Here is a 19,818-nt window from a genome sequence, read left to right as displayed (position 1 = left end):
CACTCGCTGTGTCATGGTGGAATGTGCCCTGGCACTGTACACTTGTCGCCTGGCTGTGTTCTCAAGAGTGATGTTTAACCTTTACTGTTCCTCACACGTGTTCAAAAGGAAAAGAAAATCCATGTTTACACGTTACTGGTAGAAAAAACTGATCAATTATTTGATACAGTGAGTAGAAAACGTTTTCTAGGGTATTTAAAAAATACAACCATAAAGCCAAAGTTCCTTCATTTGTTTTATATCGGTCAATCTCTGTTCATCTATCTTCTCTAATACAAGCCATAGGGCGTTGGACGTTCTCCTTGCTTTATACACACACCAATGCATTGCAGGCAAACATATTTTCAAAATGGGGATCAGCTCAATATCATTGCGGTAAAACTCGATATATTCTCTGTCGCAGTGTGTTCGGTGTCCTTGAAGGACGTGCTGTGCAGAGCAAGAAATTCTCAATATATGTTGACTAAAGCGTGTTGACTGCCTTCTACCATAGTCTCTTTTGCTATCTGTGTCTTGCAGTGTGTTGAGTGTCTGTAGGAAACACTCAACACACTGCTGTAGGAAACACCCAATACAGACACCCAACACACGGCAGTAGAAAACACCCAATACAGGCACCCAACACACTGCTGTAGGAAACACCCAATACAGGCACCCGACACACTGCTGTAGGAAACACCCAATACAGGCACTCAACACACTGCTGTAGGAAACACCCAATACAGGCACTCAACACACTGATGTAGGAAACACCCAATACAGGCACTCAACACACTGCTGTAGGAAACAGTATTGGGTGTTTCCTACAGCAATGTGTTGGGTGTCTATATTGTGTTTCCTACAGCAGTGTGTCGGGTGTCTGTATTGGATGTTTCCTACAGCAGTGTGTTGAGTGTCTGTATTGGGTGATTCCTACAGCAGTGTGTTGAGTGCCTGTATTGGGTGTTTCCTAAAACAGTGTGTCGGGTGCCTGTATTGGGTGTTTCCTACAACAGTGTGTTGGGTGCCTGTATTGGGTGTTTCCTACAGCAGTGTGTTGGGTGTCTGTATTGGGTGTTTCCTACAGCAGCGTGTTGGGTGTCTATATTGGTTGTTTCCTACAGCAGTGTGTTGAGTGTTTCCTACAGCAGTGTGTTGAGTGCCTATATTGTGTGTTTCCTAAATCAGTGTGTTGAGTGCCTATAATGTGTGTTTTCTAAATCAGTGTGTTGAGTGCCTATATTGTGTGTTTCCTAAATCAGTGTGTTAAGTGCCTATATTGGGTGTTTCCTACAACAGTATGTTGGGTGCCTGTAGTGGGTGTTTCCTACAGCAGTGTGTTCGGTGCCTGTATTGGGTGTTTTCTACTGCAGTGTGTTGGGTGTCTGTATTGGGTGTTTCCTACGACAGTGTGTTGAGTGTTTGTATTGAGTGTTTCCTACAACAGTGTGTTGGGTGTCTGTATTGGGTGTTTCCTACAGCAGTGTGTTGGGTGTCTGTATTGGGTGTTTCCTACAGCAGTGTGTTGAGTGCCTGTATTGAGTGTTTCCTACAGCAGTGTGTTGAGTGTTTCCTAAATCAGTGTGTTGAGTGCCTATATTGGGTGTTTCCTACAGCAGTGTGTTGAGTGTTTGTATTGAGTGTTTCCTACAGCAGTGTGTTCGGTGCCTGTATTGGGTGTTTTCTACTGCAGTGTGTTGGGTGTCTGTATTGGGTGTTTCCTACGACAGTGTGTTGAGTGTTTGTATTGAGTGTTTCCTACAGCAGTGTGTTCGGTGTCTGTATTGGGTGTTTCCTACAGCAGTGTGTTGAGTGCCTGTATTGAGTGTTTCCTACAGCAGTGTGTTGAGTGTTTCCTAAATCAGTGTGTTGAGTGCCTATATTGGGTGTTTCCTACAGCAGTGTGTTGAGTGTTTGTATTGAGTGTTTCCTACAGCAGTGTGTTGAGTGCCTGTATTGGGTGTTTTCTACTGCAGTGTGTTGGGTGTCTGTATTGGGTGTTTCCTACAACAGTGTGTTGGGTGTCTGTATTGGGTGTTTCCTACGAGAGTGTGTTGAGTGTTTGTATTGAGTGTTTCTTACAGCAGTGTGTTGGGTGCCTGTATTGGGTGTTTCCTACAGCAGTGTGTTGGGTGCCTGTATTGGGTGTTTCCTACAGGAGTGTGTTGGGTGTCTCTTATTGGGTGTTTCCTACGCGGTGTGTTGGGTGTTTGTATTGAATGCATTTCTGGTGTCCCCCGCCGTGATATTGCTGGAATATTGCTAAAAGCGGCGTAAAACTAAACTCAGTCAGTCAGTGTATTGAGTGTTTCCTACAGCAGTGTGTTGGGTGCCTGTATTGAGTGTTTCCTACAGCAGTGTGTTGAGTGTTTGTATTGGGTGTTTCCTACAGCAGTGTGTTGGGTGCCTGTATTGGGTGTTTCCTACTGCAGTGTGTTGGGTGTCTGTATTGGGTGTTTTCTACTGCAGTGTGTTGGGTGTCTGTATTGGGTGTTTCCTACGACAGTGTGTTGAGTGTTTGTATTGAGTGTTTCCTACAGCAGTGTGTTCGGTGTCTGTATTGGGTGTTTCCTACAGCAGTGTGTTGAGTGTCTGTATTGGGTGTTTCCTACAGCAGTGTGTTGAGTGTTTCCTAAATCAGTGTGTTGAGTGCCTATATTGGGTGTTTCCTACAGCAGTGTGTTGAGTGTTTGTATTGAGTGTTTCCTACAGCAGTGTGTTGAGTGCCTGTATTGGGTGTTTTCTACTGCAGTGTGTTGGGTGTCTGTATTGGGTGTTTCCTACAACAGTGTGTTGGGTGTCTGTATTGGGTGTTTCTACACGAGAGTGTGTTGAGTGTTTGTATTGAGTGTTTCTTACAGCAGTGTGTTGGGTGCCTGTATTGGGTGTTTCCTACAGCAGTGTGTTGGGTGCCTGTATTGGGTGTTTCCTACAGGAGTGTGTTGGGTGTCTCTTATTGGGTGTTTCCTACGCGGTGTGTTGGGTGTTTGTATTGAATGCATTTCTGGTGTCCCCCGCCGTGATATTGCTGGAATATTGCTAAAAGCGGCGTAAAACTAAACTCAGTCAGTCAGTGTATTGAGTGTTTCCTACAGCAGTGTGTTGGGTGAGTGAGTGTTTCCTACAGCAGTGTGTTGAGTGTTTGTATTGGGTGTTTCCTACAGCAGTGTGTTCGGTGCCTGTATTGGGTGTTTTCTACTGCAGTGTGTTGGGTGTCTGTATTGGGTGTTTCCTACAGCAGTGTGTTGAGTGTTTCCTACAGCAGTGTGTTGTTGAGTGCCTGTGTTGAGTGTTTGTATTGAGTGTTTCCTACAGCAGTGTGTTGAGTGCCTGTATTGGGTGTTTCCTACAGCAGTTTCCTAAATGTGTGTTGAGTGCCTATATTGGGTGTTTCCTACAGCAGTGTGTTGGGTGCCTGTATTGGGTGTTTCCTACAGCAGTGTGTTGGGTGTCTGTATTGGGTGTTTCCTACAGCAGTGTGTTGAGTGCCTGTATTGGGTGTTTCCTACAGCAGTGTGTTGGGTGCCTGTATTGGTGTTTTCCTACAGCAGTGTGTTGAGTGTCTGTATTGGGTGTTTCCTACAGCAGTGTGTGTTGAGTGCCTGTATTGGGTGTTTCCTAAATCAGTGTGTTGAGTGTTTCCAGCAGTGTGTTGAGTGTCTGTATTGGGTGTTTCCTAGCAGTGTGTTGTGCCTGTATTGGGTGTTTCTACTGCAGTGTGTTGGGTTCTGGTGTTTCCTACAGCTTCCGGCAGTGTGTGTGTATTGGGTGCCAGTGTGTTGTGCCTGTATTGGGTGTTTCCTACAGCAGTGTGTTGGGTGTCTGTATTGGGTGTTTCCTACGGCGGTGTGTTGAGTGCCTGTATTGGGTGTTTCCTACAGCAGTGTGTTGGGTGCCTGTATTGGCTGTTTCCTACATCAGTGTGTTGAGTGCCTGTATTGGGTGTTTCCTACGGCAGTGTGTTGGGTGTCTGTATTGGGTGTTTCCTACAGCAGTGTGTTGAGTGTCTGTATTGGGTGTTTCCTACGGCGGTGTGTTGAGTGCCTGTATTGGGTGTTTCGTACAGCAGTGTGTTGGGTGTCTGTATTGGGTGTTTCCTACAGGAGTGTGTTGGGTGTCTCTATTGGGTGTTTCCTACGGCGGTGTGTTGGGTGCCTGTATTGGCTGTTTCCTACGGCAGTGTGTTGGGTGTCTGTATTGGGTGTTTCCTACAGCAGTGTGTTGAGTGCCTGTATTGGGTGTTTCCTACGGCAGTGTGTTGAGTGCCTGTATTGGGTGTTTCCTACGGCAGTGTGTTGGGTGTCTGTATTGGGTGTTTCCTACGACAGTGTGTTGAGTGCCTGTATTGGGTGTTTCCTACGACAGTGTGTTGTACGACACAGGTCGATTCTTGTTTGCAATTTGTTTAAAAGCTTGATCCATTCGCACTGGGTGCATTTTCTAGAATTTACATAAACGATGTGTGCGCACGGACATGCGGAACTACTTTCCTGGAACTTTGTTCACATGGTTTTGTTAAATAATGCCGTTGGACTCGGAACGTGATTAATAAGCACTTCCTTGTGACCAGATCTAACTTAACAAGAAATATCAATGAAAATGTCAGCTGACACCGTTTAATCGGAAGCCTCCTTTACAGCGGTAAAACACTGTGTCTACAGTAGTCGAACAATTGAACACAGCGATCTCTTAACGCCATTTCCTACAGAAAAACGACATTTCGCACTATTGAAAATCTACATACCATTTCAAGTTCCGTCTTTTTGGTGGGGAAAATGCACGTAGCACTGATGTTTGTCGCTTACAAATATATTGTCTGGATGCGTTGTAAACTCTGGAAAGTGATTTGAAAGAAAGCTAGCATGATGAATTAGTCAAGAGCCAATAACACTGAAAGCTGTTGTTGGTATTAGGATGACAAGTCAATGAGGATCTTAGGTCAGCTTCCTTGGTGTCGAGACGTCAAAATAATGTGTACCAGTATGCCAATCTTCACACTAAACTCACGGGAACCTACAAGATCAACATCTGTCCCGGGAGTCCACTGTCATTTTGTTATGTAAATTTAACTATTTTTAATTATTTTACGTGTGGCCTTGAATGACGTCGTACAACTGTGGATTTACTTTGATTTTTCATCAACAAACGAGAATTTTCTTGGGCATTAATGATCTGTTGTTACAGCTGTTCTTGTCTGAAGGTAGTGCCAAGTGAGTCTGGCAACATATCCATTCTTATTGTGGCGTTGACTGAAACACTATTTGCTTTATCAAGCATAAACTGTAAAGAAAGCCAATTTCATGTCAGCCAGTTTAAAAACGTACAAAACATATTAACACAAAGCCAATGGTAATCGACAATACTTAATTGAAGGACCAGGTTTGTTGTGTAATTTATTCACCCTGAAAGACGAGTTTGAAACTTTCCAAGTGTGTAATTGAGAGTTAATCCACAGAGACAGTTCATGTGTGGATGTAGTTAGTACCGTTCCTGTCAGTTCAAACAGAGACATCAAGGCTGGTATTAACGGCATCCTAACAATGTGTAGCGTGTGATGCAAACATTCATGCAATATATACATTACGGTAGACGACCTCATCAGTTACAGCGAGTGAGTGAGTGCGTTTAGTTTTACGCCGCACTCAGCAATATTCCAGCCATATGGCGGCGGTCTGTAAATAATCGAGTCTGGACAAGACAATCTAGTGATCAACAGCATGGGCATCGATCTGCGCAATTTGGAACCGATGACAGGTGTCAATCAAGTCAGCGAGCCTGACCACCCGATCCCGTGAGTCGCCTCTTACGACAAGCATGGGGTGCTGAAGATCAATATTCTAACCCGGACCTTCACGGGTATCATCAGTTACAATTGTACAATACGAAGATAAGACTCGGATTTTGTACTTCAAGAAACAATACGTTTCTTGTAGGGGTTTTACAGGTGGTTAAGGAAAAACAGATAAGTTTATTTGGTGCAACTGGGGACTTGGGGAAACAAAATTCCTTGTTCGTCTTCGGAGTTCAAGATGTACTTTTATAAGAATCATAGTAGTTGGGAGAATGAATGGATCCTCTGTAATAACCAGCTAAATTACTAATAAAAGCTCTTGTGAATATATACAGCATAGGATCTACTTCAAACATCATCATAAACACGTCGTAAACACATAATACATATATAACTGACAAGATAATCCGCATACATGCTACAGAACAGTGACCACCATCCCATGGCCTCATACTGTACTCGGGGTGGATGTGGTGTAGCATCATGACTGGGAGACTTGCCGGAGTGAGGATGACTGCGTCTCGTGTGAGACTGATGAGACAGGTGCCCGAGATGTCCCGTACCCCGCCGTTCGTTCCTTGTGAATCAGGGATATACCCAGCTGTACTATGACACTGAATGAAACACACGGTTAAGAAGAACGGGTTGATGCTAAATAAACCTACAAATTTAATGGAGTAAAGTGAGTGAGTGAGTTTAGTTTTACGCCGCACTCAGCAATTCCAGCTACAGGGCAGCGGTCTGTAAATAATCGAGTCTGGACAATCCAGTGATCAACAGCATGAGCATCGATCTATGCAATTTGGATACGATGACATGTGTCAACCAAGTCAGCGAGCCTGACCACCCGATACCGTTAGTCGCCTCTTACGACAAGTATGGTTTAATGAAGATCAATTCTAACCTGGATCTTCAAAGGTAATGTAGCAAAGACTTGTATTTTGGTAATACATTTGGGAATGCAATATGCTCATTGTGAATACGTATCGCACATCATTAAACTTTATCTAGTTTTGCAAGCTCCCTCAGTACACACTGAAAATCAAGTAAACGGGCTAGATAATTGACAGAGTGTAAGTCTGGTTATGGGTTTCATAGAACTAGAGTTTGTGTGACTATAACTACATTAACTCGTCAACTCGAGAGATGATTTGATTGAGACTATATATTTCCTTTATCTGTAAACAGTTGACATAATTTTGACCTATAGATACGTTGGCAGCTAGTCAACGTATGTCGGTGGTAAAGCGTGGATCCACATACATATTTTCTTCATAACAAGTATACTGACTCTATTTATGTTCCTAACACTGAAGATGAGGAAGAGTTCGCAAGATTTTAATGTGATTAACAATCTATTAAACACAGATCCCCGTCATATAACAATTTCATGGTAAGTGAAGCCAACATGGATACATCCAGCACGGAACTACATACATCGTGCACAAATATGACAAGCATGCGCTGTTGTTCCTCGAGAAGTGACACTTGAACTTGTGTCTACAAGGAGTCAAACCTCGCCAAATAGCAACACGCAGACACTATATAGTTTCAGATCGATCTCCAACCTTCAAGGTCGCGTTAGAATCTTCCTAAACAGATCAATATGAATTTCAAGAGCTTCTCAAACTCACTCTGGATTACTGTTGATGACGGAATGTCGCAAAAGTTTGCAATATCCACGTTGCTGACTTCTTCAACCTGGCTGGCGGTTTTCAGCACCAATTTCAAACATGGCGGCTGCATGTCAATATGGTAACGGTATTTGCTCACAGCATACCACAAAAACAACAGTTTATCTTTCTTCATGTAAATTCTTCCGATGGCCAAATCGTGTGAACTAGAATTAGTATTATCCTAAGGGCATGCCTTGATACGAATATACCTTGTGTAGCAGTCCAGGAGCTACATCGTCTGCCAACATTAAACAATAAACAGTGTATTTATTCAGACTGAAGTGTTTGGTGACGACCTGTATGTAGACATAGGTACAAACTAAGCAGTGGCGTAGGCTGAACGATAGGACAGGAATATAACTTCATTTGCCATGCGTGATGGCAAATACTGAACGTTGGTAATTAAATACAAAGTGCATATCGGCAGGCAGTTTGTTCATCTGAGACAACTACCTAAGGCTTAGTCTCTGAATATATATAATTTTGATAGTAACAAACAAGCCCATTTATATTGAAAAGGAGCCCTAGGGAGACCAGAGATTCAGAGACTAAGAACATCTGCATTGGGGCTACACGTGCTGGGGTCATTACCAATTAGAAGTCACATCATACAACCATCAGATAACGCTATAAGTGAAAGGCATATTTATTGGCCCTCCTGTTAAGCCCTGTCCTATCTCCATGCTGTCATCACCTCATGTGGGCCGGTCAAGTGCCCCTACTGCCTAACATTTTACTGTTGGGAAACTTGCAGCCCACAATGTCACTTGGACACTAGATGACCAAGGTGCAAGATCTGTGTGGAACACCAACAAAATTATTTATGAATTTGAACTTATCTCCAAATTCAAAAGTTTCCATTTGTATAATATGCGAAGAGGATATAGATAACCACCTTTTTTAAACAAACTGTTCAATGGAAGTGAAAAGGCCAGCGTCTGTCTTACGCTTGAAGATGTTCTGGGTATTTCTAGATACAAGATCATCCTCACTAGATTTCACCTTGCATGCCTCAATCACATCACGAAGGTAAACATATTTAATTCCGAGATGCTGTGCCTTTTGAATTTGGTTCTTCATGAGAAGGCGACTAACGGGGTCGGGTGGTCAGGCTTGCTGACTTGGTTGACACATGTCATCGTATCCCAATTGCGTAGATGCTCATGCTGTTGACCACTGGATTGTCTGGTCCAGACTCGACTTATTTACAGACCGCCGCCATATATGGAATATTACTGAATGCGATGTAAACCCAAACTCACTCACTCACTCTTCATGAGTGCTAGGTCCCTGCCATGTGTTTTACTGTTGAGCAATTAGATAAAAACAGATACTCAAAACACACTAGAGTTTCACACAATAATCTTATATCAGGAATAAGAAAAATAACCATTGTTTTAATTACAATTAAATCCTTAACCGCATTTACAATTGGGCTGCTATGCGTGGACCCAAGTCAGACAATGAAACAATACTGTTTACAACATAACATTCAGGAGGAACCTTTCCCCAAGATTTTGCTTGATTTGTCTCTTCAAGACCAGAAACTGTGCACAAGGCCTCCACTATAGCTTCATGTCACCCAATGTGCTTGTTAATTAAGAGTTGACAGATGAAAATGTGAGGCAAGATTCCAGACCACTGGTGAGGATGTTGGTCCGGCCAGCCATGGTAGTTAGATATGTTTACTTTGTAACCCGACCCCCAAAGTGAGTTAGTTTTCTTGCAGATGTTAACAGACCCTGAACCTGAGGAAATCTAGACTTGCTTTATTTAGGGCTTTAGCACTGCAGAGAGGGCTTGGCAGTAGGGAAATTAATGTGGTTCAGGGACTGTGAGACAGACTAATCCTATTGCCATGCCTTGAAAGAGAATGTAAAATATACAGGCAGAAAAGAAACAACAGGATCACATCCTTACACTTTGTGTGTATATATGCAATTATTATGCTCAGCCAAAAAGTCTTGGCCCAAACAGGGTTACTCATTACAATATAACATTTTTTTTTATTTCAGTCAAAGACAAGGTTTTATTGGATATAGGGGCCAATTGTGGGCATTGAGGAACAAAAATCTCCACGATGCCTAATGAGTTGTTCCAATATTACTTGCTGGTGGCTTGTAGTCTCTGTTATAAATAGTTGTAAATCGTATTGCTCTTCTAAATTTGCTTTAGATAAAACTGGAATGTCCAAGATATTTTTATGGATTAAACTTCTTTTTTATTTTCTCTCACGACGTTTCGAGACCATTCCAGGTCCAAAAATATCTTGGACATCAATGTACAACTTCTAAATGCCACTGAAAGACATAAAACTGGAATGTTTTATATAAGACATATATATATTAAATTACATTCTCATTTCTCTATGATGCTGCTGTGTTGATAAATTCTAACTCACTAAGTGTGATGTTAACAACCTTATGATTATTTTTAAGATGTTCAGGGTTATATGAGAAATCATTTAGGATAAATCTAAGAAAAATAGAAGAAACACTACTGTAAGAGCACAGAATCTGGAATCCATGTGAATAATTACAAAACTGTTATTTATTGACAACATCTGGGACATCAAAGCACAATAACATATCACTATTTTGGTTAGTTTTCATTCTTGTTGGAATTTCATTACATTGAGGTCTATATGTTGTTCTGAAGAGGTATGCACAAGTGTGCATTTACTGGTATTCTAGTTTCAGGGATGCATTATGAAATACCCTCACAGTATTGCTCACCAGAAGAGATCAGAACAACTCAACTGAAGCATTCAATAACACCTATGTTTGGAATAGCCAGACCCCAGTGTAAACAATAGGTTGATATAAGAGTTTCAGAATGGCTCAACCTGGGTGTTCCTCAGAGTGCAACAAAACATAAGTTGACCATGCCTAAAACTATTGGCCAAACAGTCTTGCTGAAAAGCATTTATTCTATTATGATTCACACTGAAATGTGTGTTGTGTGTATTGTAATAATTACTGATTCATGTAATCACATACAGCAGGAATCAGACGGCATTGAGTCTTGGCTGTTGGGTAATACCAGAAACTGTTCTACTCAAGTTATGCATACACAACCTTGGCTGTTGGGTAATACCAGAAACTGTTCTACTCAAGTTATGCATACACAACCTTGGCTGTTGGGTAATACCAGAAACTGTTCTACTCAAGTTATGCATACACAACCTTGGCTGTTGGGTAATACCAGAAACTGTTCTACTCAGGTTATGCATACACAACCTTGGCTGTTGGGTAATACCAGAAACTGTTCTACTCAAGTTATGCATACACAACCTTGGCTGTTGGGTAATACCAGAAACTGTTCTACTCAAGTTATGCATACACAACCTTGGATGTTGGGTAATACCAGAAACTGTTCTACTCAGGTTATGCATACACAACCTTGGCTGTTGGGTAATACCAGAAACTGTTCTACTCAAGTTATGCATACACAACCTTGGCTGTTGGGTAATACCAGAAACTGTTCTAATGTTATGCATACACAACCTTGGCAGTTGGGTAATACCAGAAACTGTTCTACTAAAGTTATGCATACACAACCTTGGCAGTTGGGTAATACCAGAAACTGTTCTACTCAAGTTATGCATACACAACCTTGGCTGTTGGGTAATACCAGAAACTGTTCTACTCAAGTTATGCATACACAACCTTGGCTGTTGGGTAATACCAGAAACTGTTCTACTCAAGTTATGCATACACAACCACTTTTGATAGCAAGTTCATGCTGAGTGACCCTGACATACAGTATGAAGTCTCCAACATCTGTCAATACTCTTCACAAAACTCATATTTACAACCGATTCTGAAGTGGACAAAATCATCATTACTAAAGAAACAAAATGATAACAAAATACTAAATACCAGTAGTAAAATTTGTGAAAACACAATTTATTGATGTTTCCCTGTGCAGATGTGTAAATCATACATGTATATATAATGACTGAGCAGCCAACAGAAGTATAAATGACAACATACTACATGTAAAACAACAGTAAATTAATATGCAGTAGAAATAAAGTCCACCATCTCAAGATGGAGCATGGCAAGATGACTGTTCAGTAAATGACTAATCTGTCATGGATTTGTTTGTTTGTTGGTCAGCGTTATTCCGGCGTTATGACAGCAACATGTCAACATTCATTCTGGACACCACACCTGGCAAGCTGATCCCTCACCCTGATGGCCAGCTGGGGACTTCAAGCAGCCTGACAACTAACTTTGGCCCACTCAGCAGATTCTGCTAGTTCTACTGCAGGCTGTGTATTACAACATACATTAACTGCCACACTGAGCTGTATGATCGACTAGTTTGAAGACAGGTGCATACTTGATTATAAAAGTGTACACTGAGAAGGTGAAACAATATAGTTCAACAATTACATCCCGTGAAACTGTGGCCCCTTTGTTGGTGATAATCACACAAGTGCTGCTAGTTCCTCCCTGCACTGCTGTGCGTTGTGTGGCTGACTCAAGGTGAAAACAGTAGTGTCATCTATATCTGTGATGATGTTATGTGACAAGCAGGGTGATGATATACATACATCATATAAATATATACACCACCTATTACCAGCGTTAAGACAGTTCTACCTATGGAGCTACCATATATTACCGAAGATAGCAGAATTTTGAAGTAATCAGTTGATGTGTTTGTAATAGAATCATGTGGTAATCGAAAACAAGTGATCATGTTTGTCAACACTTACTGGACATGCTTTGTTAAGTATTACACATACCAAATTAATGCAAGTGTCGACCTTTGGCAAAATACATGTCACGCTCTTGATGTGCGTAGCCCTGCCTTTGGATCTAGCATGCGTATTCTGAGCATTTTTATTTATGTCATTGTTTCTTCCAAGGTGCCTTGAACCTGACTTATCAATCAATTCCAAATAGTCACTCTATTAATTTGAGCAAGTGATGATTGCAATTGTTTGCATTAATTTTGTATTAATTTCTTGATTTGCTGTATTTGTTTTCATTAATCAGATTCAGAGATCAATGCAATTCAAAACCATGCGCCTTTATACATTTTGGGCCTACAATGGCATGATCCGTAAGACGAGGTGCTGACCTCACGGTGTGGCCATGGTGATGTGTGGGGCCCCCTCAGGTTCGGCTGCTGAGGGTGACAAAGATACCCTTCTCTGGTCGCAGGATCAGATCACCCACAGGTTTCAGGTCTTCACGTTTCTGGTGTGACCTCACTGTGAAGTTGCGGAAGATGGTGGACAAGATGACTTTCTCTTCCAGCAGGGCAAACTTCTGACCTACAAACAGTTGTGTATATGAATAGCTGCATGAAGGCTGAAATGAAGTAAACAAAGTCTGAACTGACTGAAAGTGTCATTTACACTGCATTGAGCAAAGGGAGGTAACCCAGTTGTTCAAGCAAGAAGCAACAGTAAAATAAATTCTGTGCAAGTAAGTATGAGTGAGTGAGTTTTCATAACCATACTCTTACACTTATTTACATCATAATAAGAGAGAGAATATTCAGGACTAACATGTCATTAGACAGACTAGTCCTGTTGAACCAGTCTTTACCAGACCTCTTGTTTGGAGCACCTTCAGATTTCACCACCATAACTTGACCAGTTTTGTGAGAATCCATGACACTAACTCACACCCTTCGGATTGTTAGCCCACCAGCAAACCAACTGAGCTACATTCACACTGTTCCAATTTGTACAAATTTATCTAGTTATTCCTGAGGGTTACGGAAATAAATAGAAAGGGTCAATTAGGTCAGGGACAATTACTAAGGTGGGACCCACTAAGGTTACGGGTAAACATGGTGCCCTGTGATTTTAATCAACGGACACTATACCAATGATCCTGATGCTATTTGGCATACTCGTCCCATTCCGTAATTTGTGGACATACAGCGGGATGTGGAACGAGCTGATATGGCACTAAATGAAAATGGCAGTAGATGTCAGAAGTTAATAGTCGAATTCACAATATGCATGAATGATGTGCATTTAAAAATGATCGGGTGATATTGTGACAGAAAAGAGATGCAGGGAACACTGCAAAATAATGTGGATTGCACAAAGGAAAGAGGAAGACGTGAGCATGTGTGGTGACGCCACGAGGGTGAGTCTGCTTTCGAATCATTGCTGAACAAATATAGCGTGTGAAAGTGACTTAAGTGCAAGTTCCAGGACTATTTCCATTAGCCCAAATTTTTTACTTTAAACCATTTCATCATGCACTCTCGATATTTCCAAGCCAACAAAAGTACTAGAATCTGTACTTTACTGAGAAAGTGTAATCCCAAATATAACATGTGTTACATTTGACCACTTTCTAAATGGCATTGTGTATTCATAGAGGGAATGTTTACAAATGTTCTCAGGTAACACAAACTTTTTGTCAGTTCAGTTTGTCTTGACACCTGTAGTTATCTGTCAACTGTGGACACTTACCAATGCAATTCCTCATACCAGCTGAGAACGGCACATAGGTGTAGGGGTGCCGATTCTTGACATTCTCCGGGAGGAACCTGTCAGGGTTGAAGACCTCTGGGTCAGGGAAGTACCGGGGGTCACGGTGGAGGGCAGACGTCAACAGTACGACTGAAGCATCTTTAGGGATGACAAGGCCCCCTGAAGCAGGACACGACAATATGTGTGTTGTGCTATATCACCTGTTACTGCCATTATTACATGAACACTCACCAACATATTATTACATGTCCATCATGTTTCTACATCAACACAAAATGAATAACAAGTAATATTTAAATTTTCAAAAAATCTCTTCCCTACCTTCCCTTCTTAAGTGAAGTCAGTGCCTAATACCTGTGTCACAAATCAGAGACCATATAATAGATTTAGATAATTTATTGGAGCTGTCCATGTAATGTTTAACTGTCAAACGCAGCCGGTGAAATCCCGCTAAGGGAATTAACTCTCGGCCCGGATATTACGCAATATTGTTTACATGGTTACCAGAGTGCTCATTTGCGAATGTCTGCGCATCTCTCACGCATGTGTACTGGTAGCGGGAAGTTAGCAGCAGGGTGTTGATGTGTATCAGTTACATGCCAGGCCGTAGCGCTGATGGTTAGTGATAAACTGTTGGGGAGGGCCGTCCCTCTATTATATGGTCTCTGCACAAATGAGGCAACAACTATGTCTCCTTTGCATACCTATGTCAGCATCCTTGGTGAGGGTGCGAGCGAAGGACGGTACAGATGGGTAGAGTCTCAGAGCTTCCTGATATACAACATCAAACAACAGTCATCAATTTGTGGCAGGGGGTTTTAGTTTTTCTTTGTGGAATATAGAATAGTTTTACATTTGCTGGTTTTAGTAATTAGAGTATCTTTATTCATTCTTGACAAGTCAGCTTTTATGCTAAGCTGTAGTCCTCTATTATTCTGCCATGGCTGAAGCAACTCTCTTTGTCTTAGTCACATAAGTCACAAGCCAGATTATATAATCTGTCCGGCCAGTCTCTAAATGTCCCTACCAACATTTCACTCTGTCACACACATTCATACAGAGAACACAGCCCTAATAGTGTAAGCTGTATACATCAGCTAGAAGTTTATCTGCAGCATGTAATCAAGGTTAGTGAACAACACAAATATATGTGCATGTAGAGCAATCAGTAAGAGTTCGGCTTTAACCCCCGCTTGAAATGCATTCTATTTATTAGGATTATTTCGAGGGTTTAGGGTTAGATTTGAGGTTAGATTTTAGGGTTAGGTTTAAGGTCAGGATTTAGGGTTTAGGGTGTATATAAAAAAACATAGGAGTATAGTCTTAGGCATATAATGATTTTATATATTACGGGGGTTACGGGTGGAAATCTTTCCAAGCAAACAGTACATTGTCCTAACTTCATGTAATTGCTATAGCATTGCTGCATGTATCTGGTACATTCCCGATATGAACTAGGGATATGTTCCAATGAAGTTTGAATGGCTATGAAAGGCTATTATATTCTTGTTTGATAACATATTTACTTAACATTCCTTGCATTAGAGGATCTGTGTTATAGTGTTTACACTGTGTGCTACATGTTAATTATGATTGAAGTAATTTGCATGTTACAATGTCAGTTTAGGCCAGACCAATGTTATTTCTTGTTTTACGGATCTGCATGTCATATTCAAGAATAAGAAAACAAAATCAATTAATTTTCCCCGCTCAAAAATAAATCCTAATGTTTTTATTGGCCAAAAATGTAAACTTACAAGAACAATTTTTTTAGATTGTTTTTTGCCCCATATACACTTCATAAATTGCCAAAAGTAAAATACTTTGAGTATTTAGAAGGAATATTACTTTGACTGGTGATTTTATTTTTATTTTTTTTCCCTCCTGCCTTTAGGTTTTCTCAGGACAAAAACCTGTAAAAAAAGAAATAAAATTGTTCTGGCCTTATGAAGAATAAGAGATAGTACAAGCAAGTATGCACCATGTCAGCTATCATCCTCATATAACATTTACATGTCAAGAATGAGTGTAACTAGAACTCCCTCACACCAGTATGTATGGAATGTTTAGGATGAGTGAGTCAGTTCAAATTTAACATCACATCGGCAATATTTCAGCCATAAAGGGAGGAGAAGAGTTAGGTTAACTATCAGATATATCTGTCACAAAGGACAGTAAAACATTAGCAAGTTATCACAATTTGAGTCTAAAAACTAGCCATTTCAAATATTAAGATATTATATTCAACACAAAGATCAATATTACATGTAATGCCATTATAATATGAACTGTAGACATGTTTAGAACTTTACAATTTTTGATTTCACAAACACCATAGCAGGTGACTGGCTGTACGATGCTTAAACCCTTGAATACCAACTGTATGTTGTCTATACATCTTTGTATTTGAATTGTGTAACTCTATAATGATATCAAGCTATATCCAGTCACTGTATATGAGGTAATTGTGTCCATGCTTGTAGTATTATACAATTATTGACTTCTAGTGGGTTTGATCCAATGATTTATCGACCTTGGACATGTGATATTCACCGAGGCAAAGCAACTTAGGTAATTGCTACAGTGTGCAACTTAGGTAATTGCTACAGTGTGCAACTTGGGTAATTGCTATGACAACTAAGAAAAGTGTTTCTAATGTTGACAGAAACCAAAAACACAGGAAACAAGGGAGGACTTTGTGGCCATGTATGCTATGGAGCTTAGTAAGAAGACATTATTAATATCTCAACTAGTTATAGATAGTTGACAGTGATCAGGACTTAAGGAAACTTTCTACATTCAATGTATTTCTCATCACATGAAATGTAGACAAACACATGTTGTGCAGAGTGTTTCCTCCTCCTCACCTTGATGCAGCACTCCAGGTACTTGAGATCCTTCAGGTTCTCCATTGTGGCAGGCTCCTCACTGTCCCCTGTGGGTAATACAAGTATACTCACTGTATAGGTCTGTAGCATACTGTAGTTGAGTACATGTCTATGTGGTATACAGACACAACTGTGTACACACCTACGTTGGAATTTTGAATCTTCTCCATTAATAAGCGACAGAGTCAACTGTATTCAAGACAAATATCACGCATTTCTACAGCTACCCATGGGGCTCACATATTTGCTTCAGTGTTTTTTGTGGGCAGAAACAAAATAGCAAATGAATAGAAATGCAATGATAACAAAGAATAAGCTGAAGAATAACTTCATGTTCAATCTGAAATCTGAGTAAATATGTTAATCAATGCCATACATATTTCACATGATACAGCTTGTAGATTTGGGAATGAATGAAAGGGATGCCATCACAAATTCTCAGCCAGATCAAACAAATTACATAATCTATAATACAGCCAATCACTAAGAGTGATATTGTCTGAGAAATTACAGAAAAGATCAGTCTTTCCAATTTGGCAATAATGCTATACTCTGTACAAAAATGCAATGATAAACACTGAACCCCACTAAAAGCTTGCTATCCTTACAAAATATGACCTCTATGAGCCTTTTAGTTTCCGAGAAGAGAAAGTTTAAATTAACCTTGTACTACATCCCAACTCAGACAAATCTACATTCTTATGCTCACGGTCTTACAAATGGCCTTACCGTTTCAGCTCACTTGGTCTGGCACTGCGACTTGTTACAACTTTGTGAACATTCTTTTGATATGACTGTCATGTACAAAATCAGAATCCAAGTGTGAACATATTTTTGGGTGTTATTTCAGCAATGACCAGATTACCACTGCAGTATATCCTCTTAGCTGATTTGCAAAGCATTCTTACCAAACACTGAGTCCAGTTCCTCATGTACTTTCTGCTGTATCCTTGTGTTGGAACTGATGAGGAACACTGCCCAGTTCATGGCTGCTGCAGTTGTGTCATGGCCCTGGAAATATTCATCTTACCATTAGCTTACTCTGTCATCACTGAAACCCATTCATGTCCCAATGTCTTGTCATCACAGCCACCTGCTCATATCCCTGTCTGTCTCCACTGACACCTGCTCATATCACTGTCTGTCACCACTGACACCTGCTCATATCCCTGTCTGCCTCCACTGACACCTGCTCATATCCCTGTCTGTCACCACTGACACCTGCTCATATCCCTGTCTGTCACCACTGACACCTGCTTATACCCCTGTCTGTCACCACTGACAGCTGCTCATATCCCTGTCTGTCACCACTGACACCTGCTCATACCGTCTGTCATCACTGACACCTGCTCATACCCTGTCTGTCATCACTGACACCTGCTCATATCCCTGTCTGTCATCACTGACACCTGTTCATATCCCTGTCTGTCATCACTGATCATCATAAATTCATAGTGTACGTTTTCTTACTGTAAAATGCATGCCATATCCTCCTCATACCAGCCTGTCCTTTACCAGCCTATGACTGTCAGCAATGTCCTACACCAGTCTGTCACTGTCATCAATGTCTTAACAATGTCCTACACCAGTCTGTCACTGTCATCAATGTCTTAACAATGTCCTACATCAGTCTGTCACTGTCATCAATGTTTTAACAATGTCCTACACCAGTCTGTCACTGTCATCAATGTCTTAACAATGTCCTACTCCTGTCTGTCACTTTCATCAATGTCTTAACAATGTCCTACACCAGTCTGTCACTGTCACCAATGTCTTAACAATGTCCTACACCAGTCTGTCACTGTCACCAATGTCTTAACAATACAAATCTTATTAGAATTTTTAACTACTTCACGAAAAGTACCGATCATGGTCACAGAAATTGCCAATCATATCGGGTGTACCACAATATATCATATTGCAAAGTTCAAATTGCGATATACCGGTTAAACGGTATTATCACCCTACCCTACTATTCCAGTCTGTCACCAGTGTCTTAACAATGTCCTACACCAGTCTGTCACTGTCATCAATGTCTTAACAATGTCCTACATCAGTCTGTCACTGTCATCAATGTCTTAACAATGTCCTACTCCAGTCTGTCACTGTCACCAATGTCTTAACAATGTCCTACACCAGTCTGTCACTGTCACCAATGTCTTAACAATGTCCTACACCAGTCTGTCACTGTCACCAATGTTTTGACGCGACCTTCTACAAGGTTTTGTTAGACTCAGTATAGCAGTGTAACGAATAATGAGCCTAAGTTTACTTAGACTGATCAATCTTGCTTTTCTTATTCCTAGACTAGTCGTGAACATGGCCACAAGAGAGGTACGAGTCACCATCCGGCTTGCCGGAATGACACGAGTAGTTTATGAATGTCTGCTATAAGGCTTGTGATTAGTCAAAATCATGCATGTGAGCTAAGGCAACCAATATTATTACAGCAATGGATACCGTCCTCATAAACGAAAACTTTAGATGTAGACGAAAGTGTTGGGTAAAATAATCCTATTCTGAACGGGTTACGCACAAAATCACCACCTTATGGAACTTAGTTGTCATCTCGTGCTTGGTTATGACCTGTGACCAAAATGCTTCAAGCATATATTTTAGCATTAAACATCGTGTGCAAGCATGAAGTTCGAGGCGAAGAAAGCCAAAATGTTATTTGGCTTACATTTCATGATCGCACTCAAAAAGATGGAAAATAAGAACTTATAATGTACGTTTGACAACTTTTATGAGTACTGTTCTTGATTTTATTCTTTAGTTTATTCAATTTGTTTAATTATTTTTCGTCGAAACATCGTTACTTTTCCTCTTTGACAACTTTGATGTGGACCCGTTGCCGAATCGTTTTTTTGTTTAAAAAAAAAAAAGTTTATAATTCTAATTCTGTCAATAATATAAGTTCATTTGAAATGTAATAAGTATTTTCAGACATTGTAAAAAGTGATAGATTTAATAAGTGAATCATATGTTAGGTAGGTTCCTAAAATTATATAC

At 40.6% G+C, this 19,818-nt stretch overlaps 1 protein-coding gene across 1 annotated transcript in view; it reads right to left on the bottom strand.

Annotated features, from left to right (window-relative positions):
* Positions 1 to 11,333: 11,333 nt before the first annotated feature.
* LOC124277695 (cytochrome P450 4V2-like) overlaps positions 11,334 to 19,818 on the bottom strand; it is a 44,096-nt gene continuing 35,611 nt past the window's right edge. Inside the window, exons 11-15 of the mRNA XM_046713423.1 lie at positions 17,715 to 17,817; positions 16,786 to 16,853; positions 14,623 to 14,689; positions 13,898 to 14,077; positions 11,334 to 12,736 (exon numbers count right to left, since the gene is read on the bottom strand). Of these exons, the coding sequence (XP_046569379.1) occupies positions 12,576 to 12,736; positions 13,898 to 14,077; positions 14,623 to 14,689; positions 16,786 to 16,853; positions 17,715 to 17,817 (579 nt within the window). The 3' untranslated portion in view covers positions 11,334 to 12,575. The remainder of the gene's footprint in view (positions 12,737 to 13,897; positions 14,078 to 14,622; positions 14,690 to 16,785; positions 16,854 to 17,714; positions 17,818 to 19,818) is intronic.

Source organism: Haliotis rubra, unplaced genomic scaffold (genome assembly GCF_003918875.1).
Source record: "Haliotis rubra isolate DU_JTF1 unplaced genomic scaffold, ASM391887v1 Scf226, whole genome shotgun sequence".
NCBI classification, from domain to species: Eukaryota; Metazoa; Mollusca; class Gastropoda; order Lepetellida; family Haliotidae; genus Haliotis; species Haliotis rubra.
The sequence above is the reverse complement of the archived record's forward strand: the minus strand, read 5'-3'. Positions and strand labels throughout refer to the sequence as shown.